The following is a 26,696-nucleotide window of genomic DNA, read 5'->3' as shown; positions in this document are numbered from 1 at the left end:
AGGAAATGCAGGAAATACAGGAATTCATTAGTTCCAATTCCTGTATTTCCTGCATTTCCTCCATTAGTTCGTTCCATCTTGCTTAACTGAACACAGCCCAAAGTAAAAACAATTCAAAACCAAATTTATATTTTTTAAAATTTCTTTTGAAAGTAAAATTTTAATTTCAACAAAATGTCTAATTAAAGAATGGTTTATAAACTTAGATAAAGACAAGAGGGAAAGATTAAAAAGAATTTATAAATGATAAGTTACAAAAGAAAAAGGGTAGGATTCTAGTAAAGATATGGAAAGAGAGAAAAGAAAAAAAAGGTTTAAGGAGAAAAGAAATTTTGAATATAAAAATATTCAAAAAAAATTTTAAATATAAAAATATTATGTAAATAGATCACTAAGACATTTGTTGAAATTAAAGTAGAGTTTAACTATAGGATTTCAATACTTCTGTTTATGCGCATTCGGCAATTTTGTATAAACAGAAGCATTGAAATCCTATAGTTAAACTCTACCGGTTCCGGCATAAGTCAACAGTTATTGCCCGCATAAACCAGGCCTTTAGTGATCTATTTACATATTTTTTTTCGTTTTACAGAGATTCTGGAGTTATCCATTTGTAGAATTGGCTGTACTGTGCGACTTCCAACGTGACGTCGACTTGTCCGCGACACATTATATTGTGCGTACGCAACACGGCGAAGCAAACTTTTATTAAATTCACGTGTCTTGCTCACGTCGCCGTGTCGACGGAATCGTGCGTTATCGGCGAAAGAACGACGCAATTAGAAAATAACCAGGGATAATCCCTGTAATGGCCTATCGCGCGACGAATATCCTTCCGGCGAGCGTCCTTCCGGTCAAGGGCAAAAGCAACAACTCGGGCAGCAGGTGATCACGATATAGCACTATATAGCAGCAGCTAAGGAAACGCGCGCCCAACATCAAATTGCATAAAGTCAGCCGGTTTGGCGAAGATGTTTGCCTGTAGCAGAGCTATCGGTCGATTACTCACCGGGATCACGCACGCGAATCGCTCCTATCTGTCTATAAAATATATCGGTACGTACACTTGCGAAATAGTGGATATTTTTCTTTTCTCTTGTCTATTTCCGTCTCTCAGTCATTTAGGCATCGGTTAGAAGATCAGTATTGTTTTTTCATCTGTTTTTCTAAATTTGCCTTTGTGTGAAAGAAAATTCTCATTTTTGTACATCTGTATTCTGCTTGTAAGCAGATGTGTATATTGTGTGCGTATTTACAATAATTTATATATTTGGATCAGATAGGCTATGTTTACCATTTTCCGCATGCGACCTGAAGTAGGCGGAGAGTGACACAACCTAACCTAAAGAAATGCACGTTTCCTAAAGAAATGCACGTTTCTTTTTCTGTTTGTTTTTAATACACTTTTACAGACGTTTTTAATTATATTATGATTAGTTACTATTGTTACGTTATGCATTCGTATTGCATCATTCTCTCGTATCTTGTTAAAGAATATATATATATTGTCTTTTTTGTGACATTTCATCAATAAGTATTTCCTGGCTTACTAAAACCATTTACAGGAGTTGTAAATATTAGTAACTTGCGCTATAGTAGCGATGCCAGTAATAAAAAGCCTCACAAATCAACGGGTACCACTATCAAACCAGAGGACTGTACATTTGAATCTAAATATTCTAAGTCGCAGAAAGCCATTCCTCCTTGTGAGGCACAACCAGATGGATCTTGCCCAGCATATGATATATGCAAAGGAAATGGAGAACAAAAATCACAAAACGAAAAGGATTCAAGTTTTGGAAAAAATGGGAAAAATGGGAAATATAAATTTCGTTATTGGCATTTACTTGCAGTCTTGATTGTAACAGGAGTAGCAGGATATAAGGTAATATATCAAAATTGTTATAATTAAAGCTAAAGGTATTCATAGATCTTATATTAAATATTATTTTATGTTTAAGCTCATCTTCATGTTTTATAGCTAATGAAATAGTCTGTATCTTAAGATGAATTTAAAATGGTCTAAGTATAATATTGAATGCTGCTAGAATTTGATTATAATTTATTCTCTTATAATTTATTTTATTATAAACTCTTTTAAATATAATTAATTGATCAATCAATTAAGTTTTGCTTGTACTTGTGGCTGTGATTTAACAGTTGGAAATAGTCATTGGTATTAAGTTTACATGCTGATAATGAGTAATTTGTTTATTATCACTAGAACTACTGAAGTAGTCAAAATGACTGGTGGTAACTTTTTATTTAAAAATTACTCAAATTAATGGCTTTGCATTGTAGAAATTTTTAAGGACAAATTGATAAACTTAATTCTTTATATATTGCACAAAAGTCATAAAAAATTTTTGAAATGCAATATCATAAATTTGAGTAAGTTTTAAATAAAAATCTAAGATATTCATTTTGACTGGTCAGTAGTTCTAGTGTTATTTAGTGAATAAGTTTTGACTTAATTTTTCTTTTTTTTTTTTTACCCTGTTACTATTTTTAAGTTAATATGTAGGTGTGTTAAGACTTTCAATTTGTAGTTATGTACAAGATTTGTAGTTACACACACACGTACATGTGTGTGCACAAATTTTCTTTAAACTTGTTTTTTGATTAATTTTTTAAATATTTTTTATAGGTACCTTTTTGGAAATATGAGTTTCAACAAAAAGACAAAAGTAAATATTAATTAAAGAATTTATTTTACACTATAAATTAAAAAATTTACTTTACACTATATAGATGTTATATATTCTATTAATACCTTTTTGTGAGTTTAGAAACAAAAGACACAACAAAACTCAGAAAGTTTAGAAAGAAAGTTAAAATTCCAGAAGATTCTAAATTAATACCTCAGGAAGTACCATATTTGCTAATAGGAGGAGGCACGGCAGCATTTGCAGCATTTAGATCAATTAAGTCTAGGGATGCCAAAGCTAAGGTACATCAGTGTGAGACAAAAGGTGTGAGAGTATTTTCTCTTTCAATTAGAATGCACAAAGAAGACTTTATTTTCAGGTTCTAGTTGTAGCAGAAGAAACAGATTTTCCATATATGAGGCCGCCGTTATCTAAAGAACTCTGGGACAATACAGACAAAGAAACAACTGCACAATTACGTTTTAATCAATGGAACGGAACTCAAAGAAGGTAAATTTTGCTATAAATTTTTCTATATTGTGTAAGCGTCATTGAGTTAGATTGTTTATTTGCAAGTATAAAAATTAGAATTTTTATTTCATAGTATATTCTACGAACCACGCGAGTTCTATTCGAATGTTGCTCATCTTAATGAATCTGATAAGGGTGGAGTAGCTGTAGCTATGGGTTGGAAAGTGATCAAGCTCGATGTTGTAAACAAAACTGCAATTCTTGATGATGGTCATGAAATTAAATATAACAAATGTCTTATTGCAACTGGTAAGTTTTATTAAATTGTAATAAAAATAAAAAACTTAATTTTAAATTAAATTATTGTATAAATTATCTGTAGGTGCATCACCGAAAAGTCTGCCAATATTTGAATCCGCTGAATATGAAGTAAAAACGAAAATTACAACATTTAGAACAAAAGATGATTTTCTCGATCTGCAAGAGATTGTCTCTAATCCTAAGTGCAAAAATATCGTGGTAATTGGCGGTGGATTTCTTGGTTCAGAAATTGCCTGCACGCTCGCTAGAAATTGTAAGATTTTTATTTAACAGATATAGTCGATGTATCAAGAAAATATATTTTATTAATAATATATAATGTATATATATTTTTAGATGCTAAATCTAAAAAGATAGTTCAAATTTATAAAGAGAACTCTATAATGGCGCAAGTATTACCAGAATATTTGAGCAAGTGGACCACAAGAAAGGCTGAAACGGAAGGTGTTTATTCTATTCGTAATGCCGAAGTGCAAGATTACAGATACAAGGACGGCCAATTGTCTCTTGTTCTCACCGATGGTCAGATTGTACGTTCGCAAGTTCTCATTTTGCAATTAAGTAAAGAATTCTTATTTATTAAAAGTCTGCAATTTTTTTTTTTTTTAATAAAACAGATCAACACTGATCAAGTGGTAGTAGCGGTAGGTGTTCAACCGAATACAGATTTGGCAACTACTTCTCATTTGGAGACAGATCCTAATATAGGAGGATATCTTGTTAACGCCGAATTGGAAGCGAGAAGTAACGTGTGGGTCGCTGGTGATGCGGCATGTTTCTACGATGTTAAACTAGGTAGAAGAAGAGTTGAACATCATGACCATGCCGTTACCTCTGGAAGATTAGCTGGCGAGAACATGACTGGTGCAGGTTAATATTTACAAAGTATGTTAAAGTCGCGAAAACGAAATTTGAAAAAAAAAACAAGTAAATTTTGTTTCGAATAGGTAAACCGTATTTGCATCAATCAATGTTTTGGTCAGATTTGGGACCTGATGTGGGATATGAAGCTATAGGTATCGTAGATTCGTCTTTACCAACTGTTGGAGTCTTTGCAGAAGCAAACTTTAATCCTATTAAAGTAAGTAATTCTTATAAAGAAGTGTATTGAACTGATATTGTTTTACACATTTTATATTTTTTTAGGAACAAAATCTAAATCCCAAAGAATTACAATCTAACGTAAAATTAGAGTCATCGATGTCACAAAAGACAAAGAATAATGACAATAAAAGTACAGAAGAAAATAAAGAAATAGCTAAAGATGATGAAAAATCAGAAAAGAAAGAAATACCTAAAGATGGACAATTAGAAGAGCAATCTATAGAGCCTGAAAATTTTAGAAAAGGCGTTATTTTCTATCTACGAGATGGCACTGTAGTAGGAATATTACTGTGGAATATTTTTAATCGAATGTCAATTGCTAGACGAGTGAGTTTGTTATCAATAATTTGTCCTATTTCTGTTACAATTTATTGCAAATAACTTTTACAAGTTTTAACCGATATTAATTTTATTTTTTCCAAGATTCTAATACATATTTTGTATAAATTTAGGTTCTTACAGCGGACACAAAGTATGACGATTTAAATGAAGTAGCAAAATTATTTGCAATTCACGATGAATAATTTATATTTGGTTAATAAATAAGAGTGAATGACAATATTACAAGATTGTCGTATATAAAAAGCTATCACTTCCATATCTGGGATAGTGTCAATATTGGACAACCTCGTAAGTGACATTGTTGAATTCTGCAGATATGTAAATTTATCATATTAGTTGCAAATTTATCATATCAGCATTATTTTGTGTTGTACATGTGAAGATGATGTTTTTAATACATTTTATGTTTATAAAACTTTCTTGTACACATACTTTACAATACACAAATGTTTATTACAGCTAATGCTAACTCGGAGTGCATTTATGTAAGAAATAAAAAATCATTGTTTTATTAAGTGTAGTACAATCGTTATTTGTTACATAATATATCGTTTTTATTGATATACAATTAATTTAGTATGTAAAGAATCTATAAACTATTTTTCTTTTGCACAAGTAAAAGTTTACCTTTTTTTTCTATCATTTTGTATAATATGTATCTTCTTTTTTTTACAGTAAAATCTGGATATGGTATGTAATACATTTTGTATGTGTGTGTGTGTGTATTATGTATAATATAAATATATTTATATTTCATCTTCTGAATTCAAATTTTTTGTCATCGCGGGTAAAATCCTATTTCTGTATCGTTGACTCAAATTATCCATGTACGAAATGTAAGTATGACAGCAATACTCATCAAGAATCTAAAAAAGTTCATTTAATAATTTGTTATTGATAATTGAGTGAAGATTTACGGGTATGTTAAATACAGGATGTTTCAGCAAGTTTGTACACTCGAAAATCGCTATATCTTTTGAATAACTGATCAGATTGTCACTAAACTTTGCAGAAACATTACTCTTGAGATGACATTTTTTTCTTACAAGTTTCAAGGTCATTCAAGGTCATTTCGGTTTTTGCTGATTTTATAGTTATGACAAACTTCCAAGGTCATATAAATGTTATGCTGAGTCTTGCAAAGTCTCTTGAATCCAATAGGTTATTTCTGATGTCTCAAACATTCTTCATTGCTGGAAATTCACGGCAAGCAGGAAATTTGAAAATATTACAAAAATCGTTTTTAGCAATCAATTTCCTGCTTGCCGTGAATTTTCAGCAATGAGAAATAACTGATTGGACTGAAGAGACTTTGCAAGATTCAGCATAACATTCAAATGACCTTGAAAGTTTGTCATAACCGTGAAATCAGCAAAAACCGAAGTGACCTTGAATGACTTTGAAACTTGTAAGAAAAAAATGTCATCTCAAGAGTAATGTTTCTGCAAAGTTTGCAAAAGTGACAATCTGATCAGTTATTCAAAAGATATAGCGATTTTCAAGCGTACATACTTGCTGAAACATCCTGGATATGTAAATAGATCTATAGATACTCTATTTCGTATACCATATTTTCCGGCCACATTTTTCCGTTTGTTAAATCTTCCAGTAGAGTATTCTGACAGTATTGCAAGAGTGACACACTATAATATACCATATAATCCGGCGGATATAAAATACAAATTGCGAAAAAGTGAGCTATTTCTCTCCACGGAAGTATACTCCAGAAGCATTGAGATATCATTCTATTGAATATCATCCACCAATCCACGCCACAGACATCCTTGTTACATATTTTAATCAGAATGTTATATTTTTAGATAGAGAATTTAAATTGTAAAATTTCATTACCTTTAATCCATATTTAATGTTTGGAAGTTCAATATTAACCATAGATTCTAAAACTTGCATGAACGTGAATTGCAAACTAGTGTTTTCGTTATTTTTTTCATTAATAACTTTGCCTAGTTTTGGCCAGAGCAGCAATGTCGTTGGAAATTGAATTAATTGCATTATAAATGTTTTACATCTGTAATTATTAAGTATATTTAGTGATATATATGAGTCGATGATGTGAGAAAAACTTCGATGGTTGATGAAAAAAAAAAAAAGATCAACCATATGAGAGTTAAGTTTTCAATCTGAGACTCTCGTTGGCCAATGATGATATGTGACTAGCTTGAGTTAATCTCTATTGACAACACGCTCGTTTAGTTCATTCTTGATTTTTTGATGAGAAAATTCATGAAGGAGCTCTGTGTTCATGGTTGTGATTCAATTTTAGAATTGGTTTCAAGCTAGAGATTTGAAATAATCAAACCGATTCTCAGGTTAAAACGTAGCTTATGAATACAGAGCTAGTGACTTGAACGAGGAAGTATTGCCACTAGCAAGATCATACCGAATATTATAGTCGAGATTAATTCGCGGTCAGCTGAGGCCTAAATTTGTTTCTTTAATAGACGCGATCATTTTAGAAAACTTAATTGAGAAAATTTATTAAATTTACATACTTATCTAGATCTCCATCACAAATAAGAAACACTGTTCCTAAAAACCAGTCAAAACCTTCGAATTTACTCGGTTTGTTGTATTGTATGAATATGTAAGCGGAATGTATAAATTGTTTCAAATGTTTCTGGTTTTCATTATTATTCTTTAATATTTTTAATTGTTCGGCATATTTTAACGTGATATTAATTGCCTGCGTGTCTTCCGGCAGCCAATAATCCGCGTCATACGTTATATTCTCCTGCCACTCAAAGTGCTCCACCCATTCCGCAGTTGGAACGGCTTTGTGCATTTGATTTAATAAATTTATCATTGTTGAATTCTGTGAGAAAAAAGTTTTGCTTTAGATGATTTAATTAATGAGAATTGCGTAAAGAGAATTATATAAATTACCTTTATCGGACCTCGCGACTCTTTATGAGCTGCCCTAACTTGCGACACCCAACTAATATCTAACAAACCCGGTCTCTCCTCTTGCAACATGTTACTCAATTCTGAATCGCAGTCCGCGTTCAAGGGATTTGTTAACATGTCTGCGTATATTCTAGGAGGTGGAAATTCTGAAAACAGTTCACATTCTTCCAACGGTATTTCACGCTGATACCTTTTGAATGTCAAATAATATGATTTCAATAAAATATTATGTCGCAAGAAACTGGAATTATCAATTATGTATTCCTTTGTTGGTTCCTGCTTATCGTCATCATTTTCTGTTATACTTTTCTCCGAATCCCTTTCATCGCAGTCTTGTTCCTTGCAAGCGTCAATTAGAATCGTACTCATTTTCTGTATATCTAACAATGACTCCTAAAAACTTTTATTTTATAATTATAACTATTTTTCTCTCTTCCCACAGCTTATAATAACATGTATACTCTATACCTGAAAATTTAATAAGTTTTGTAAGTAAGCATAAATATCCAAGTTCCAGATTACTGTGTTCAACGATAAAAGACCTAAATGATGATAGCTTGAATCTTCGTTGGTCGCAGCACGTAATAATTCGGACAAATTGAAAGGATAATCCTTTTCCTCGTCATTATCCAATTCGGTTATCATAAATGCGGCGAAACCTGTTCAATCATTTAATTGGACAATATTTACGAAGTAGTACACACAGCTAAGAATTTGAAATTTATTTTTAATTTGAAATTATTTACAATTAAAATTAAGAGAGAATAATGCAAGTATATGTAAAAATTCGTCGACGTTTTCTCGATCCCATGGGTCGTAAAAGTATTTAGAATCTTCCGCGTTTGCGCAAGTTTGCGACAGCAAAGTCGACAAAACGTGAGGTGCGAGATCCGCGAGCACGTTGTAACCGATATCAAAATAGCCGGCTGATGAGATAAAACTGACTATATTGGTTGAGCTCCAGGTTACTCTCAGAGGAACAATTAGTCCGCGAATCAATTCCTCGAATACTAACTTTTCATTGACAAGAGCCTGCAACCCGAGTGGTATCGATACCATTTTTAGTAAAATGTTTTTGACAGCTCTGTAAAATAAAAAAATTCGACAGATTAAAAATTCAGATTTGCGAAGTTTAAAATTTGACAATAACTTTGACTACCTATCTAATGGTTGTATTTTATTCTCATTTTCAACGCCACATTTATTTAATTTTTTGTAGAATTTAGCGACAGCAGGATAGAATTGCATTTCTATCTGTTCTTGTGCAGCCTCGTAAACGTCGTATACGTCGAATAATTTTTCCACGAGGCTGAACGAATTAGAAATATATTCTATATCCATTATGGAAAATGGTTGTTTCAACAAATTCGATGCGTATTGCATTATGATCGCGACCGGAGATTTTGAAGATACGCTTTCGGAATTCGTTGAATGCTCCTTACAAATTGTAATCAAAAATTCCACGCCGTCCATTGTGTTCGCCATATGAGAAATGATGATTAACGTATGGGACCAAATTTTTAAATTATTTTCAGATAGAGACGTCAAATGGCACAATGCAGTGTGATAGAATTCAGCATTGTATAACGTTTCCGATATATTCAGTACAGTTTGCAGAGCGTTGCAGGAAGTATTGTACACTCCGCTCGGTGCGTCGGGTGCTATCTTGTTCAAAGACTTTGTCAATTCGATGAGAAAGTCAGTGACAACAAACGGTGTCTTCAATGAACCTTCGGCAAATAATGTTCGGCTATTCTCGTAACTGCAAAGCTGCGAGACAAAAACAACACAATGTAAATAAGTTGCGGTTTCTATCGTGTTTCCGGGAATACACAATTCGTTGCCTTCGTCCATAATGCAAGCGGTCAAGGCGCAAGGTGTTGTTTTCAAACCGCTTTTGATACATTCAATGGCATTCTGAAGCAACGTCGGCGATTTAGCCAAAGCGGTAACGAAAGTTCTCCTAGTTGAGAGACTATGAAGCCACCTCTTGCTCCATTTAGCCTGTGGCTCTAATACAGATATTATATTCAGCATGTTTAAGGTTTTAGGTTGAAGTGTCTTACCGAAGCTGTGTGAACTAAGAAATGTTATAAATTGCTCTATAATTTCTTCCATAGTTTTTTCACTGTGTTTAGTATTTTTCAACATTTCCTCGTGGTAGCAAATTGTCAAATACAATATGCAGAAAAGTTTTTCGTGCAGGAAGAACTTAAAGTTAATTCCGGAAATCAACGTGGGCAGAGTCTCGCACATTTTTTGCGAATGATATTGCGTATCGAACGCGTTCAACAAATTACCGTAAACACTGTGCAATTGCGGATAATTTAGTAATTTGGCATGAACTCGCATGCTGGCCTCAAATATGGCTCTGCTGTCATCCGTGAGTCCATCCAGTAGCATCTTTTCAAGCATGTCCCATTGAGGACTGTCATTTATGTTGGACACATCAATTTTTAATAAAATTTCGTAACCAGCGAGTCTCACATGAACCGGCTTATCGCGACTGATTTTGTCGATAACGTAATTGTACTCTTCTCCGTTTCCTTGAGGAGAAGCCCAATCGTCCGCCGTGATATCGCTAGTGAAAGACAATGATGACTGCGATTGTGACATCGCAGATGAGGGTTTCGTCAATACATATTGTTCGCTAATTACTTTCTTCATGGAGTTCAATAAACTGATCATGTTTCTCGAGTGCGTAACTTCGTGAGCAATATCGACGGGTCCCTGTTCCTTATCTATGGCGCTATGTATGGTTTTTCCGAACTCCTTCTTTAAACATTTTCTCAACCATTTGCGAAGATCCGATGATATATTATTCTCCATATTTATTTTATGCGCAATGTAATATTCTGTAAGTAAATCTATACACAAGCAAATAAGTGACACACATGTCTGATTTCTGAAGGAAACAATGTTTTGACAATGATTGCCATGGCAACTACAAGATACAGACTTTATACAGTCTGAAAAGACATAATATACACACATAAGATATTTTTATATTTTTGGGGATAAAATGATTTAACTATTAAATTTAACGCATTGAATCTTTTTTTATAATAAAATTTTTTGTACATGTAAGTCATGTAACATCAATTGTACTTTACAAATTAATAAATCTGAATATTAAGTATGTACAATGTGTGTGTGTGTGTGTGTGTGTGTGTGTGTACAGTATATAATTTACATAGTTTTTAATTAGCACGCACAGGTACTATGATATTCGGAGACTTTGATCGTAACGCGTTAATTCCACCTTGCAGAGAGCAGACTCCTATGACACCGCATTTTACTAGAAAATCTGCAAACTGTTAGAAAATATATTTAGAAGTAATGTTTCTATGATAAATTTTCTTTCTATGATAAATTTTATATCACTCACCAAAGCGTTATTTTGATCGTGCGGTCCGATGATTACAACGATGCTGCTTTTATTATCCACTAACGGTTTTGCCTGTGGTCCGAGTGTGTCAATGTGAGTTTGAGACAGTTGTACACTTGTGAACGGAATATTAATACTGCCAAGAATAGCACCTCTTTCAAATCTATTTTAAAACAAGATTATTATTAGCAAAAAAAGACACAGATTATTATTAATAAAAAGAAAATAGTTATAATTAATAGAAAGTTTAGTAACGCACGTAAAAAAAATACTTATTGATAAAAAAAATAAAATAAAATAAAGTTTTAATAGAAATTTTAATAATGCATGTACAAAAAATACTCACTGTATATTACTACGTACGTCGACCGCTATGACCTTGCTTGGCGAGTTGTTGTAAAGATTTAAAAAATCGTCTACACTTATCCTTGGCATTTTTTCGGTTCCCACTTCAGGTTCAATCCTATTTATATCCTACAAATTAATCAGAATATCCTATATCAATTTTATATTTAAAACCTCAAATATATTTGTTATATGTATATGTGTGTACCTTTGCTGTATTATATTGATGTTTTCTATATGTGATACTAGCAGGTGTATTTTGATACATTGTCATGGAATCTTTAACGCACAATTCTATATCAATTTCAGGCAAGTCAGAAAATAGGAGAATGCATTCGTTGAAACCTGACATTAATAACGAGTCTCGCAGCTGCTTCAAAATTGCCAATCCGACTAGAAGAGGAAACGACGAGTCTCCCAGCAATAATTTATCCCACAGATGCAATATTTTATGCAACGGAAATACATCTGAAATATATTTTTTATTAAACAACAATATGGTAAGCGATTGCTAATGTAAAACTTACGTGAGAACATTGTTAAAAACCACGGTATGGCAAAGAGTTCTGGTACAAAGTTTATGGACTTCAGATGATTCGCCAATTGAGGATCGTGAAACGCAATAATTTGAGAAAACTTGCCCAGATATTCTTGTATTACTGCTGAGTTGTCTTTTAAGAAAAACTTGTGCAGATACTTCGGTATAAAGGTGGACAGACATGCGAACGCTCGAGCTAAAATAAAACACCTAATGTGATTTAAAGAAGATAATTATGCATAGCAAAAGAATCACACCTTCAACCTAACCTTCGTTGTTAAAATTTAGATAAAGGAAAGGCGCCGTCAAAGAATCGAGCCCTTGCCAGTAAACGTAATGCGGATTATTTCTAACCCACGCTTTCAGTAATCTTTGCAGTCTTTCATGCCCGGCGCCGGATGACAGTAATTCGCTGTACTGATGACATCTCGGTATATCTACCTCTATCTGGCAAATTATTAGTGAAACGCATTTTATATGTCGAGTGCTCTTTTACATGCAGCAGTCTTACCTGCCGATCGGTGTGAGTAGGTGTTTCCTTATCGATTCTATCGTAACGTTCCTGTATATCGCCAGTAATACCGAGTAAAGTCGTCCAAACAGCACCTCTAACTGGAGGCGGTATATCTTTGTGCGCCTCATCAATAATCGCTTCCTGAGTGAGTGGATATGCCTGTAAGAGTCTGTCGAACAAGACAAGCCTGTAAAATTGATATTCCGTGTCGCGCTCTCTTATAATTAATGGCAACTGGGACGCGGTATTTGTTAGATCTTCCTGTGCCTGAACTCGCATTCTGTAATATATCACATTTGTAAGTTTTGTTGAAAAAAATAAAAAAGAATATAAAGAAAAATAAAGATACTAACTGATTTGTCAGCCAAGGATAATTTGCTATAAATGGAATGTGAGCCAAACGCTGGCGAAGAGTCTCCAGAGGAACTTTTACGACTCTTACATCAAGTAGACTAGCAGTGTCTCTCTGGCCGAACATTTGACCCAATAATATTACTAAACTAAAAGAATTCGATATAATTCATAAGAAATATAATTCTAAGAAATATGTTTTTTGTGTGTTTAATTATTGTGACTACAAAAGTGATAGATAATTACTTTGGAATAGATAATATAGGCGGTCTCGATCTAATAAGACCTTGCTTTTTCAAATCTATAGTGATATCTCCACCAGCCAATTGCCATAAGTAATACAATTCATCCATTTTCCTAACAATCACATTTTTATAAAGATTTGCTTCCTTGTCCTGTGCGTTTCTCTTTAAATATTCCGCAAATATTGGTAATTTTAGTAATTGCTCTGGAGTTTTACGCTTAGCAGGATGAATTTGTAAGCATGAATCCACAAATTCCTTTAGTTCCTTTGGTAGTTTCTACAAAATACATAAAGAAGTATGCAACATTGTGATGCCAAGATTATAATGTATGAGAAGCTAAAATCATACCTCATAAATGTTAAAACAGTTGTTTTCTCTGGCAAGACGTTCGAATATGCTAGTATCACATAATATTAAGCTCAAAACTTTTCTGAGGCATTGGGACAATTTCACGCTAGCCCAAATGGATTGTCCTAATAACTTTTCGGCTATAATCATTCCTATAGACCAAGAATCTACCTTAACTCCACTTAAACTAGGAGTGAGAAATACTTCTGGCGCTGTATATTTTGGAGTACTAAAACAGAATTCTTATTTGAGTCAATCTTGTGTGCAAATAAAGATATGAAAAAGCATACTGATATAAGAGAATACTTGAAAATACCCAATTGGGAAAGATACATTTTTTCCTCCATCTGTCATATAATACAATCCATAATTATACAATTGGATGTCACCATTTTTCTTAATTAGAATATTATCTGGACTTAAGTGCCTATGTACTAGATCTAATTCATTCATATGTTGTAGCGCCAAGAGACATTGAAAGGATATTCTGATAATCTCTTCTGTATTCAAATCATGCTTGGTACTCAATGGATCTCCACTATATTCCGAAACAACTACTATTCTCTCTATAAAGAACAATATAGTTTTAACTAAAACTTATAAAATTAAGTTTTTAAAAACTTTATTTCAAACAAACACGTTGAAGCTTACCATGTTTGCTTCTAATTATGTCGAGATAAGGAGAAAGATGTGGATGATAAATGGTTTTCAAAAACTGCGATTTCCCATAAATGGTTATAGAATTTGGAGTAAGCGGTAGACCATTACTACCGCAAACCTCCACCGGATGACTTTGCGCAAAAAAAGTCATACCTCCGAAGCATCGCTCTTCGTTTTCCAGGAGCGCAGGACACATGATTTATATGATTGTCAACGTCTTCGAGAGATTACACGTGCCAGTTCCGCTGCTCTGATTTCGACTTCCCGTCGCTCATAATTATTGCGAGTTTACAAATTTTTTATGACATGCTTTTCTGACAAAGAGATCCACCTACCTTGCTTATCATTTTACATGATTTTACAGCTGTCATTCAAGCATACACTTAGGTTAGATTAGGCAGAAATATTTTACGATAATGACGCCAATCAATATCATCATATCGCTGTATGATAACAAATTGTCACATATCATTGTATGATAATAGACTTCTATATTATCATACAATGGCTGCGATATTCACTGTCAGTACTGTAAATCTTTAAGGGTAGCATGTGACGTGAGTATAGATTTTTAGTACTGGCAGTGAATATTGGAACTTGGAATATACGGCCTGTACAATTTGTGTCGCTAGTAGTGAACATGATAGTGAATAGCTCATTATGCTACAAAATAATTTCGGATCGAACTGACATTTACGACATTGAGGCATAAAGAAACGTCAGTGTCGAGAATTCATTCGTTAGATAGACAAGTCAAGATTCAAAGCAAATATCGAAAAATCAGTGAAATTTTGTTAGTGAATCTTGAGCATTTTTATTTGTTCTGTTTTCGATGAGTTCGAATTAACGTTAGTACGTATTGTCATAAGTTTTAACTTGTAACTTGCAAGTTTTTAGCACTATGTAGCATTATAATTTCTGCTTCACTTTAAAACACTGTTTTTCTTTCTTTCTGTTCCTCTTTCTTGTGCATATCGTAAATATACTTCAATAATAATCTTTCTACTTATTTGTATTCTTTTATTTTATTATTAAATATAACTTGAAACACACACACATACACATATACACACATATATGTACATACACACATTTATTAAATGTGCGACTATGCGACTATACTTGTAGATTAAATAGTAAGTTACTTAGCTATTTATTTAGCTAAACTTTCTTTGTTCTAGAATATTTCCACACATTCTCAGAGTATTTTACTGAGATATTTATAATGTCTTCGGTTCAGCGTGCATTTGCTCACAAATTAAGCAAACAACATGCTGCTGATGTGAGACGGCAAATTGCCACTTCTACTTCCTATTCGCGTGATTTGTCCAAAAGTGGTAGCAGTATATCAGGCTTTTCATCTACGGTATATAAATTCTTCTTCAAAAAAAATTATATATATAAAGAGACACAGTTTCTCTACAATTTTAGAATGAATTAACACTTAATTTTCTTTGTACAGATGTCTTTATGTGAGATATTAGAACCACTTGATTATGAAGACTTCTTAACACAACACCAATCAGTATTGGATCGTGATCCTTTAAAACCAATATTGGATTTTCCACCAGGAGATGTTGAGCTGAGAGTTATAAATAGAAAGATTCGTACAGAAGAGCCAGTAATTCCACATGAATCATTGTAAGCACAAATCAAGAGAATTTAATGTAATTATTATTTGAAGTACAACAATTTTTATTATGTCTATATTGTTATCTGGCTTTCAGAGACACCGTGTCACCTTATGTAAAAAGATGTATTGAAAGTTTTACATCAGACTGGGTCGTAATACATCGTAAATATAAAGGAAGAATCTCACCTATTGCTAGAGACAGGTTGCTTCAAGATACTCCTAGACAAGATTTTGAGGTATTCAATGATTTAATGATGGATATAAGAAATTAATCTGTTTTAATAACTTTGTAATGAATATTATTTACGAAAAGGAGAAATAATTTTTATTTATATTTCTATAATTAGTCTTTATCCAAATTAGGTAGACCAAGAAGATGCAAATGGTTGTGGATCACCAAGTGAGGATGACGATTTGTCTAATTGCGGTGACACTCCAAGAGGATCTTGGGCAAGTTTGGATTTGCGACATTCACAACATGATCCACTTTTGCCAAGTTTATTAGATCGCGTTTGTCTCGAAACAATCGATCAGATGAACGAGGAAAAGAGATTAGAAGATCGACAGGTAAAAGATCGTAAAATGGCAAATATTGCAAATATTTATATAGTTTGACCAAATCTTCGTTTCAGGAAGCCTTATTTCCACTTTATGCCCCTCCGACTTCTCCGGATGACGAGTGGCAAGAAATTAGTGTTGCTCCCGAACCTACCGAACCATTTGCTCATAAAATTCTTGTAAAATGTCTGCAGTTAAAGTTGGAATTGGAAGTGGAGCCTATATTCGCCATCCTCGCATTATATGATGCTAGAGAAAAGAAAAAGGTATATATGATAGTTTATTTTTTTATTAATTAAAATTATAATTATAATGTTAATAAAAATGTTAAATTTTAGGTGTCGGAAAATTTCTATGTCGATATGAATTCTGAGGGATTGAAAAGAATGCTTGTGAATCACATAGCTTACAGCGATGCGAGTACTTTAGCTAGAAGTTGCGTTCTGAGCATTAGTAAACCTAGTCCTGATTTGTTTCTCGTTGTGCGACTGGAGAAAGTGTTGCAAGGCGATATTTCGGAGTGTGCTGAACCATATTTGCGCGAAGATAAAAATAAGGACAAGGTAATAAGATACAACCATATTACTTTAACTATAATTTATATGTTTTTTGTTTTTTATTATTATTTCTGGTTTGTAGGTTAAAGCTGCCGCAGCTGCTGCATGTGATCGTTTGGGTCGTTACAGAATGCCTCTTGCGTGGACTGCCATTCATCTGTCCGGTGTAATTGGAGGTGGTGGCGACACGGATAGTACTGGCAGCGCTGGATCTTTAGATAGAAAATCGGGCAGTTTGGAACAGTGGCGAAAGAAAGTGGAACCACCGACGCGACGAGGATCGCTGGAAAGACGAAGCTCGGATAAAAGACGCAGTTGGTCTCCGGATGATTTTGCCAATTGTCTTGATAGTTTCAGGTTTGTATAATAATTCATAAATCTGTAAAGAAAATTCATATTGAACAATTTGAATAATATGTTATTCTCTGTCTCTCTCTCTCCTTTTTTTTGCAGACCCATCACTTTAACTGTTTCAAGTTTTTTCAAGCAGGAAAGTGAACGACTTCGTGACGAAGATCTTTATAAACTTTTAGTCGAACTGCGAAGACCTGGTTCTAATTTGAAGCGATTGAAATGTTTACCGGGAATATTGAAATTGGATCTCAGTCCTAAACCTGAAGATCTGCCTAGGTGTCTCGATCCCGATCTCAGGAAATTAGTTCCTTATCCGGATGAAAAGAGTCGACCGGTCAAAGAAATACTTGAGTTTCCGAGTGAAATTGTTTCGCCGGATTTAACGTACCGTAATCTTCTATATCTTTATCCCAAAGTATGTGTGAAATAAAATTTCATGATCATTAGAAACATTATTCATTAATTTTACAACACCAAAATTAAATTTTATTGTTTGTAGGAAGCGAATTTCAGTTCTAGAACGGGTTCAGCCCGTAATATTGCCGTGCGAATTCAGCTCATGGGAGGTGAACAAGAAGCTGATGCGCTCACAGCTATTTTTGGTAGATCGTCGTGTCCCGAAATGACACATGAATATTTTACTTCCGTATCGTATCACAATAAAAATCCAAGCTTTTACGATGAAGTTAAGATGAGATTGCCTGCGGATTTAAGCGCTAAACATCACTTGTTATTTACTTTCTATCATATCAGTTGTCAGAAGAAAGCGGAACAACCAAACGTCGAAACGGCGGTTGCTTATACGGTAAATCCAGTCATTAATAATTATGAATTTGAACCTAGAGTAATACAATTATGTGCGAAATTGTTACTTGTAGTGGCTCCCGCTTTTAAGAGATGGTCATCTTCAATCAGGCGAATTCAGCTTGCCTGCTATGTTGGATCCGCCGCCTGCAAATTATTCTTATATTGCACCCGACGTTCTTCTACCAGGCACTCGATGGGTGGACGCTCATCGTGGAGTCTTCACTGTTATACTGGAGCCTGTTTCCAGCGTTCATCCTCAAGATAAATATATTGACAGGTATTAACACATATTTTATTCTTTGTTGAACACATATTATCTTTTACTCTGTTTAAAAAAAAGTATAAATAAAAAAAGAAGTAAGTATAGTGTATGATCTGTATGATTCTTGTTTTATAGATTTTTATCATTATGCGGCTTTCTCGAAACTGGTCAAGTTCCACCTCGTATTGGTGAGGCGGGAATGGAATCCGAATTAAAATCAGCTCTTCTCGAACTAGCTCGCGCTTCGCATTCTGCCTTGGTGCGATCTCTTCCCCAGTTATTGGATCAATTGCTGTGCCTTTTAGTGCGTCCACCGACTTTACCTTCTCAGTCACTAAATGTAGCCGCCACAATTTTCGAAGCTCTAGGACTTCTTGTACGAAATATCACCAATCTGCCGGATGGCCAGTTGGATGCGCACGGAAGACACGCACTTTTAGCAACCTACATCGCTTATCAATGTTCTCTGCCAAGCATGACTCACGGCGGAGGTGTTGTGCGAGCACAAAGCAATCCTGATCTACCTTTGGAAGACTTGGAGATGGAAATCCATTCGCGAGGATTAGATAGAACCGCCTCAATGCGACAGGAATTTCCTTCAATCAACAATCAGACTACCAGAAGACTTTTGCACGAGGAACTCGCCTTACACTGGGTTGTATCTACCGGCCAAGCGCGCGAATTAGCGATAATTCATTCCTGGTTCTTTCTGGAGCTGATAGTACGCTCGATGGTCGTCACGTTGTCCGAGGTGGGCTCCTTGGAAGCTCCACGAAAGCTGAGATTCTCACCGCAGTTTTGTGACGACGTTGCTACTCTTACTGCCGCCTTGACATCCGAAGTGATATCGCGTTGCGGAAAGGAAATTCGTGTGGCGTCTAACTTGATATCGAGTCTGGGCAATTTCCTGTCTGATTTGTTATCCGTGATGGACCGAGGATTTGTGCTCTCGCTTCTTCGCGCCGCTTGCTGCTCTTTGTCAGACGCATCAATGCATATTCCCGATTCGGCTGCGTTGTTTGCCTTGAAACTTGATCTTGTGAGAACGGTGTGCTCCCATGAACATTACGTAGCATTGAATCTTCCCTTTGGCACAGGGTATACATCAGGATCCGCCCCGGCATCGCCCAGTCCATCGACCGGCAGCTCGGGCAGTCTGATCTCTACTCTTGTGCCCGGAGATAAAGCCAGATTCTCAGAGCTCAGCCAGGAATTCAGGCAGCAGCATTTCCTGGTTGGTATTGTTCTGTCTGATTTGGCAAACACCTTGGAGATACCAAATCCGATGCTGCAGAATAAGGCTATCGGAACCGTTCGGCATCTTATGAGTTGCCACGACGCCGATTCGCGATATTCCGATCCTGCAGCGAAAGCCAGAGTTGCCGCATTGTATCTACCGTTGCTTAGTATTCTAATGGATGCCTTACCCCAGCTTTATCACTGGGACTCAAAAGACAAAAGCGTTTATTCGGACGAATCCGGATCAATCACGCAATCGGTAGCTCTGGCCATTGCCGGCGGAGCGTCGGCAGACACGGCCGGCAATCAATGTCGTGTGTCCTTGAGCTCCGAAGCCACTCGACACTTGTTAATGTGTGTCTTATGGGTACTCAAGGGTTTGGAGCGAACCGCATTAGCACAGTGGTGCTCTGAGCTCAGTGCGCGACGTATCCTAAGCTTGCTGCAAGTGCTGAACATCGCCACCGCGGCTTTCGAGTACAAAGGCAAGAAAGCGCTTAAAAGATTACCGCCTCAAGCCGCAGTCACGAGTGATATTAGATCTCGACTGGAAGATGTAATTCTTGGTCAGGGAAGTGCCAGAAGCGAAATGATGCTTCGACGAAAAGAGAGAATAACCGGCGACAAATTAAGATGGCGCAAAGACCAAATGCCTTATAGGTAAATTAAAATTATGTTTTTTAATTTAATTTTTTAATATTAACATTAATATTAAATATATTGATTCTTTCTAAGATCTTGCGAACAACCGGAAGGAAGAGCTGTGGAACAAGACGCTCACATAGAAGGAGCTTTAGCGGCTGAAGCTTCTCTTGTCGTATTAGACACTTTGGAATCTGTAGTTCAGGCTGATGGCGGTGGAGGTATTTATTCATTTTTTTATTCTCTCGCAAACTTGAAAGTAAACGGATCACAACGTGTTTGAAATTAGGTGCAGTTGTCGGAGCAGTTTTAAAAGTGCTATTACGAGCTCTGGCTAGAAATCAAAGTACATCAGTGCTTCAGCATATGTTCAATACACAGCGAGCTTTAGTCTTCAAGTATCATAGCGCATTGTTTGACGAAGAAAGCGAGCGTTGTGGAGATTTATGTTTAACTTTGCTTACACGATGTAGCTCGCCCTTGAGCGCTATTAGAAGTTACGCAGCTGCGAGTCTGTATTTGCTAATGCGACAGAATTTCGAAATTGGAAATGTAAGCTATAAAATAATAATAATAATAATAATAATAATAACAATAATAATTATTGTTAATATTAATTTTATATTGTGTGTATGTGTATATATATATATATAAGGAAGAATTACTTTTAACATATTTTTTTCAGAATTTTGCGCGTGTCAAAATGCAAGTCACAACCTCTTTATCCGCTCTCGTTGGAAGAGGAAGAGCTCCTAGTGAGGGAGCATTACGCAGAGCGTTGAAAACGGTATTAGTATACGCCGAAAGAGACACGGAACTTGCGGACACAAGTTTTCCTGAACAAGTAAAAGATCTCCTATTTAATCTCCATATGATTCTTTCCGATACTGTTAAAATGAAAGAATTTCAAGAGGATCCCGAAATGCTGTTAGATCTAATGTACAGGTAAGTTTTAACTAAAGATGATAATGATTTTATTTTTCTAAAAGTATATATATATATATACACTGAGAATGAAGAAATATATATCTTATCAACATTTCTGTACATTTTGCACAGAATTGCCAAAGGATATCAAGGATCTCCCGATCTTCGACTGACTTGGCTCGCAAACATGGCGCAGCAGCATATGGAAAGAAAAAATCATACAGAAGCTGCAATGTGCTTAGTACATAGTGCTGCTTTGGTAGCAGAATATCTTCATTTATTGGAACCCGGTGGTGGCGGCCGACCTGTAGGAGCTGTTGCTTTGAGCGCCGTAACACCGAACGCTCTAGAAGAAAGCGCTGTCGGCGACGACGTACTAGCAAGAAGGGAAGAAGGACTTTGTTTAGGTCCCGACTTTTCCGAAAGTGGATTAGCAGGATTATTGGAGCATGCGGCTAGCTCTTTTCACGCAGCTGGCATGTACGAAGCTATTCCTGACGTTTACAGAGTTCTGTTGCCTATAGCCGAAGCTGCGCATGATTACAAGAAGTTGGCTAACATACACGGGTAAGAAAAAACTCGATGTGTTGTAGTTGACAAAACTCTAAGAATTTATGTTAGGTATTTAAAAATTTTATTAAATTATTTAATTTATATTAATATTATTTAAATTTTAATTTAAGTGAAAACTGAATTTTATTAATTAAAATATTGTTTTTAACGTTTAGTAAACTTCACGAAGCGTACACGCGCGTGGAACAGTTGGCCGGCAAACGCGTTTTCGGAACCTATTTCAGAGTTGGTTTCTACGGCGCTAGATTTGGCGATCTCGCTGGCGAAGAATTTGTTTACAAAGAACCGACGTTAACGAAACTCCCGGAGATATTTTCGAGACTCGAGAACTTTTATGCCGAGCGATTCGGCGCAGACAATATTGTCATAATAAAAGATTCTAACCCTGTTGATCCCAGTAAACTGGAGCCGGACAAGGCTTATGTACAAATCACTTATGTAGAACCGTATTTTGAAGCACACGAGCTCAGACATAGACCCACAGTCTTTCATCGAAATTTCAATATAAGTGTGTATTTATAGAAATAAATTATTTTGTTATTGTTCTAGCACTTTCTGAATTATTAATTTTTGCAATGTTGCTTCAGAACGATTTGTTTACGCGACTCCTTTCACTCCTGGCGGCAAAGCTCATGGTGAGCTACGTGAACAGTGCAAAAGGAAGACAATATTAACTGTAGCAACGCATTTTCCGTATCTGAAAACTAGAATTCGCGTTGTAGCTCGGAAGCAGATAGTTTTGAGTCCCATTGAAGTAGCGATTGAAGATATACAAAAGAAAACTGCCGAAGTAACACTTAATTCATATTTTTTTAAATATTGTACTTTCTTGTACATATAATTTAATATATTTGTATGTATATCATAATTAGGTAGCTGCAGCAACTGCTCAAGAACCACCTGATGCAAAAATGCTGCAGATGGTTCTTCAAGGTTGCATTGGCACGACTGTCAATCAAGGACCTGCCGAAGTAGCGGTCGTGTTTCTGTCTGGTTTACGCGAACAGAATGCACAACCCACTAGACTGCAGCACAAACTTCGTTTATGTTTCAAAGATTTCCAGAAGAAGTGTCTCGATGCTTTACGACGCAACAAGAATCTGATTGGCCCCGATCAAAGGGACTATCAGCGGGAACTGGAAAGAAATTACCAAAGATTGACTGAACGACTAGCATCTCTCATCGCTTGGAGGTGAGAGTTTAATTGTAAAATTTACAAGTACATCACAATATTTATATATATATATATTTTGAAGTTATTTGTGCTAAATAACTAATATAATAATTTTTATTATATTACTACATAGCGGACCATCCATAATTAATCAGCAAGCTGCAACGGCAACTTCTCCGCGTTGGTAGAGAAACGAATACTGCCATAGAAATTTACCAAAGATTATATTGTATTCAGTTATTAGTCGTATATAAGATTGTCATTTAACGTAATTATACTTCTAATCGTGATAATTCTACTTCTAATCGTGATGTAAGAATATTTGTACGTTAAATCCTTGTTTTATAGCAGAAATGAAATTATGACGTATGCACGAAATTATTTATAAAGTAACTTTATAAATAATTAAGCTCTTCATATTAATTATATTTATATATATAATACTTCATATTAATTACACTTCAAAGAAAAAAGATATATTATTTATATTTTGAATTATATATGTATGTTATATATTATTATGTATTTTCTTTGTTGTAAAGTAAGAATAAAAACTAGTATTATATTATAAACAACTTAACATGTGTTAATGACAAAGTTTTAATCTTGATGATCTTGGTGGTAAAACAAGGATGTAGCGTAAATTTATTTATACGATTTTTATATGCTTGGGATATATTTAAATATTTTAATATATAATGTAACACATCTTTTTCTCTTAAAGAGAGAGATACATCAACATAAAACATTTAATTTGCGATCCAGGCATATATGTATATATATATATATATATATATATATATATATAATTTATATTTGTTTTTTAATTATTGATACACACCGACGAATGTATGTGTTGTGTGAAGGAGGAATATGGTTCGCTGCAGTTTCATAAATTTTCCATCGATTTGCGCTCTCATTTATTAACTACATCAAAATGCAATATATAATTGCTACTATAGTGTTTAGATCTATATATTTGCAGAGGTTTCAATGATGTGTTTATTTCTGCGTGAATATTCGGTTAATTAATTACTTAAGAGTTTAATTTATTATTGTTTCCCATACAATTTCATCTATTTTCGTGCTTATTGATATTTATGTATTATTTTGGTAACGTACACGTGTTTGTAACGTACACATATATATGTATGTATGTATCTGCTAGGTGATCATCTTGATATTTTATGAATTGAGTGTCAAGTACACTCTTTACTACGAGAAAGACTAGATTAAAAAGTATTTTAGTATCTATTTATTACTTTATAGAATCTTAAATTATTATAATAGAGTACTGCATATGTGATGTACTCGGTTCGTAAAATAGAATTAAATAATGCATAGTTTATGTAAACATTATATTAAACTAATAAGCTGAAACAATGTTCTATGACTAATGTAAAACTATTTACATTCTGAAACTTGCACTAGATTGCACTTTTATATTGAAATTGAAATATTTACAACATATACTTAATTTTGTATGCATTTAACTTTGTGTCTTAAAAGACAAATAATGGAGCAAATAAACTGTTTTTTATTCAGTCAAAAAATAAACCTTTCACATTATTCTAGTTTTTTTTTTTTTTTTTCAGAACAGTCGTCTATCTATTCGTCATTTCTCTATCGTTCATTTTTCCATTATTTCAGAATTTTGTTTTATTTCCAAATGGTTCGAGATATTGATTGTTGAAAATTGCTTTTGCTTCTAGAAAGAGAATTTTCTCTTTGCACATATACGCACAAAAATTTAATTAATTTATGAAAGTTTCTTTTTTTTTTCAAGTATTTGAGACTCAATTTCTAAAACTAATTTTATTTTTGAATAAATTTTACGTCTGTGTTAATTAAAATCTGCATCATGTTCGAATCTTCAATTTTTTTTCTTTCCATTTTCAGTTTTCACAATCTTTACGCACACAATATTTAAGAGTGATATCACTGATTTCAAGATGATGTCGTTCAGCACACTCAAATTTGAACAAAAACCATAACGATACAGACATAAACGTAGATAGTACGCGTGAGTATTTCGGGCCGATAGGAGCAGAGAAAACTGAATGAAATGTAACGGAGGCGAGAGGCTTCCATATTGAAGGTCTCGGGTAAAAGGTTTACCTTTGAACTCGGGGATGAGACTTCTCGAAGGATTTTCTCGAGGAAAACTTTGATCGCGTTAAGAGATTTCCTTCGAGGTACCAGCGAGACCACGTCACGGAAAATTCTTCGGAAGTATTCTCTCGCGATGCGAGAATAGGTCGAGGGGTAGGAGAAAAAAAAAGAGAAAAAGGAACGAAAGAGTCGATGGCGTAAGGCAAGACAAAAAGTATTACTCGAAAATTCCCTCTCTCATTTCTCCGCGGCATCGGGGAGTGCGATGGTTGGAAATTTCTTCCGTTCCTGTTTATTTTGTCTACGGTCCATTTAACTCTCAAATGCACCAACGATTTTCTCTTTTTCTTTTATATCCCATTCCCGTACCATTTCTCGCGCTCGCACTCCTGTTGCGTGTCTTCTAACTTTGTTCATTCAATAACGTGCATCTTTTTTGTTGTGTTTAATTATTGTTTTTCTTCATTTTTACTTTTTTCTTTGTTTATATATATGTATATGTATATTGTTTTATATATAGACACATATGCATATGTATATATGTGTGCGTGTGTATACATGTACAGAGTGAACTATTTCTAACTTGGCACAACGGAATATCGCGAGAACTATGCATTTTCCAAAAAACTGATTCAGACAAAACTTGCTTGGTTTTGAGGAAACAAAATGGCGTCACCGATTTTTTGAGTTAGTGGACGTTTTCAAGATCAACTTGTTTTTTTTTTTAATGGAAACTTCTATTTGTCTTTACGACATCTTATTCTATGTAAAAAAACAAACAACTTTTATTTGAATTTTTTTTTTTCATCCGACCTTCATAGTCCAAGATAAAAGAGTTGTTTTGTTTTTTATTATAACATTTTCGTTTCAATTGCAAATGAGCAAGTTTTGTCTGAATCATTTTTTTTGGAAAATGCATAGTTCTCGCGATATTCCGTTGTGCCAAGTTAAATGGTTCATCCTGTATACGTATATGTACACAGATTGTTTGAAAAATTTTGATCAAACCGAAGTGTAAAGATAGATTGGATTAATCCAAACAGAGAAATTATGAAATAGTGAAAATAGACCTTCCGGCTATGACCAAGATTGAGGTGGCTTGAATAAATTCAAATTGAATCCAAACGGAGATCAGTGGAACGTTTCGATCTTTATTTTTTAGATCATCATCAGCCTCACTGGACGGAACAAAAGAGAAATTATGTACTATTTTGCAAATTTTGCAATAACTATTGAGTGACTAATTAATACACGTGATCCAATGAACGCGTAGAAAGCGATGATTCAAAAGTCCGGACTTCTCATCTCTGTAGGCGTGCATGATTTTCAGTTGTAAAAACTAGATGATCGCGAGAAACTGTGTCACACGCCACTCGCTTGTTTGCTCTGCTTCTTACTGTTAGGAGATTGCATGAAGTATGCTGCTTTTTTTTTAGAAAAACTGAAAATCATACACGCCTACAGAGATCCTGTTTGGTTTCTGGCAATACTGAAAAATCTATAGAATACGTAACGTGAACCTATAGCCATATTTCAATATTGCCAGTAATAAAAAAAAAGAAACAGAGCCAGAGTCCGGACCATCGCTTCCCACGCATTAGATCACTTGTATTACTTAACCAACTTAACAACTATTGCGAATTTTGCAAAATAATACA

At 34.5% G+C, this 26,696-nt stretch overlaps 4 protein-coding genes across 8 annotated transcripts; 2 read left to right on the top strand and 2 right to left on the bottom strand.

Moving 5' to 3' along the window:
* Nucleotides 1-545: 545 nt before the first annotated feature.
* LOC109859927 (apoptosis-inducing factor 1, mitochondrial) lies at nucleotides 546-5,496 on the top strand. Of its 2 annotated transcripts, XR_002250753.1 has the most exons (13): nucleotides 546-1,056; nucleotides 1,566-1,885; nucleotides 2,648-2,687; nucleotides 2,790-2,950; nucleotides 3,028-3,158; nucleotides 3,253-3,428; nucleotides 3,502-3,693; nucleotides 3,777-3,970; nucleotides 4,058-4,310; nucleotides 4,388-4,521; nucleotides 4,587-4,871; nucleotides 4,997-5,174; nucleotides 5,346-5,495. XR_002250753.1 is itself a non-coding variant. In XM_020438660.1 (12 exons), exons 1-12 carry the CDS (start codon nucleotides 972-974, stop codon nucleotides 5,066-5,068), a joined length of 2,043 nt encoding a protein of 680 aa, XP_020294249.1. In that variant the 5' UTR covers nucleotides 546-971; the 3' UTR covers nucleotides 5,069-5,496. The 2 variants fall into 2 exon arrangements, 1 of the variants encoding a protein (XP_020294249.1); XM_020438660.1 differs by having other exon boundaries at nucleotides 4,997-5,496.
* Nucleotides 5,497-5,593: 97 nt separating this feature from the next.
* LOC109859924 (protein broad-minded-like) lies at nucleotides 5,594-10,818 on the bottom strand. Its single transcript, XM_020438656.1, has 8 exons — nucleotides 8,971-10,818; nucleotides 8,558-8,895; nucleotides 8,280-8,470; nucleotides 7,791-8,204; nucleotides 7,400-7,719; nucleotides 6,738-6,915; nucleotides 6,454-6,669; nucleotides 5,594-5,752 (listed from the first exon to the last, which is right to left on the bottom strand). Exons 1-8 carry the CDS (start codon nucleotides 10,803-10,805, stop codon nucleotides 5,633-5,635), a joined length of 3,612 nt encoding a protein of 1,203 aa, XP_020294245.1. The 5' UTR covers nucleotides 10,806-10,818; the 3' UTR covers nucleotides 5,594-5,632.
* A 124-nt stretch (nucleotides 10,819-10,942) lies between these two features.
* On the bottom strand, nucleotides 10,943-14,626 carry LOC109859925 (TBC domain-containing protein kinase-like protein). 3 transcript variants are annotated; one of them, XM_020438659.1, is made up of 13 exons: nucleotides 14,536-14,626; nucleotides 14,192-14,450; nucleotides 13,857-14,106; nucleotides 13,541-13,769; nucleotides 13,194-13,468; nucleotides 12,950-13,096; nucleotides 12,594-12,876; nucleotides 12,352-12,529; nucleotides 12,072-12,278; nucleotides 11,753-12,012; nucleotides 11,546-11,673; nucleotides 11,200-11,362; nucleotides 10,943-11,125 (listed from the first exon to the last, which is right to left on the bottom strand). In XM_020438659.1, the coding sequence occupies exons 2-13, from the start codon at nucleotides 14,394-14,396 to the stop codon at nucleotides 11,012-11,014; spliced, it is 2,439 nt and encodes an 812-aa protein (XP_020294248.1). In that variant the 5' UTR covers nucleotides 14,397-14,450; nucleotides 14,536-14,626; the 3' UTR covers nucleotides 10,943-11,011. The 3 variants fall into 3 exon arrangements, with proteins under 3 accessions (XP_020294248.1, XP_020294247.1, XP_020294246.1); XM_020438658.1 differs by having other exon boundaries at nucleotides 14,192-14,460; nucleotides 14,536-14,625; XM_020438657.1 differs by having other exon boundaries at nucleotides 14,192-14,571.
* Nucleotides 14,627-14,840: 214 nt separating this feature from the next.
* Nucleotides 14,841-23,358, top strand: LOC109859923 (dedicator of cytokinesis protein 7). 2 transcript variants are annotated; one of them, XM_020438655.1, is made up of 20 exons: nucleotides 14,841-15,048; nucleotides 15,382-15,566; nucleotides 15,663-15,841; nucleotides 15,928-16,069; nucleotides 16,197-16,400; nucleotides 16,466-16,657; nucleotides 16,730-16,954; nucleotides 17,031-17,305; nucleotides 17,402-17,717; nucleotides 17,802-18,107; nucleotides 18,181-18,386; nucleotides 18,507-20,270; nucleotides 20,346-20,473; nucleotides 20,542-20,804; nucleotides 20,938-21,197; nucleotides 21,312-21,746; nucleotides 21,908-22,260; nucleotides 22,340-22,542; nucleotides 22,625-22,944; nucleotides 23,060-23,358. In XM_020438655.1, the coding sequence occupies exons 2-20, from the start codon at nucleotides 15,426-15,428 to the stop codon at nucleotides 23,112-23,114; spliced, it is 5,967 nt and encodes a 1,988-aa protein (XP_020294244.1). In that variant the 5' UTR covers nucleotides 14,841-15,048; nucleotides 15,382-15,425; the 3' UTR covers nucleotides 23,115-23,358. The 2 variants fall into 2 exon arrangements, with proteins under 2 accessions (XP_020294244.1, XP_020294243.1); XM_020438654.1 differs by having other exon boundaries at nucleotides 14,841-15,052.
* Nucleotides 23,359-26,696: the final 3,338 nt, after the last annotated feature.

The sequence above is a fragment of the Pseudomyrmex gracilis genome, unplaced genomic scaffold (assembly GCF_002006095.1).
Source record: "Pseudomyrmex gracilis isolate BER0280 unplaced genomic scaffold, ASM200609v1 scaffold_302, whole genome shotgun sequence".
NCBI lineage: Eukaryota > Metazoa > Arthropoda > Insecta > Hymenoptera > Formicidae > Pseudomyrmex > Pseudomyrmex gracilis.
This window is presented reverse-complemented; position numbering and strand designations above follow the sequence as displayed.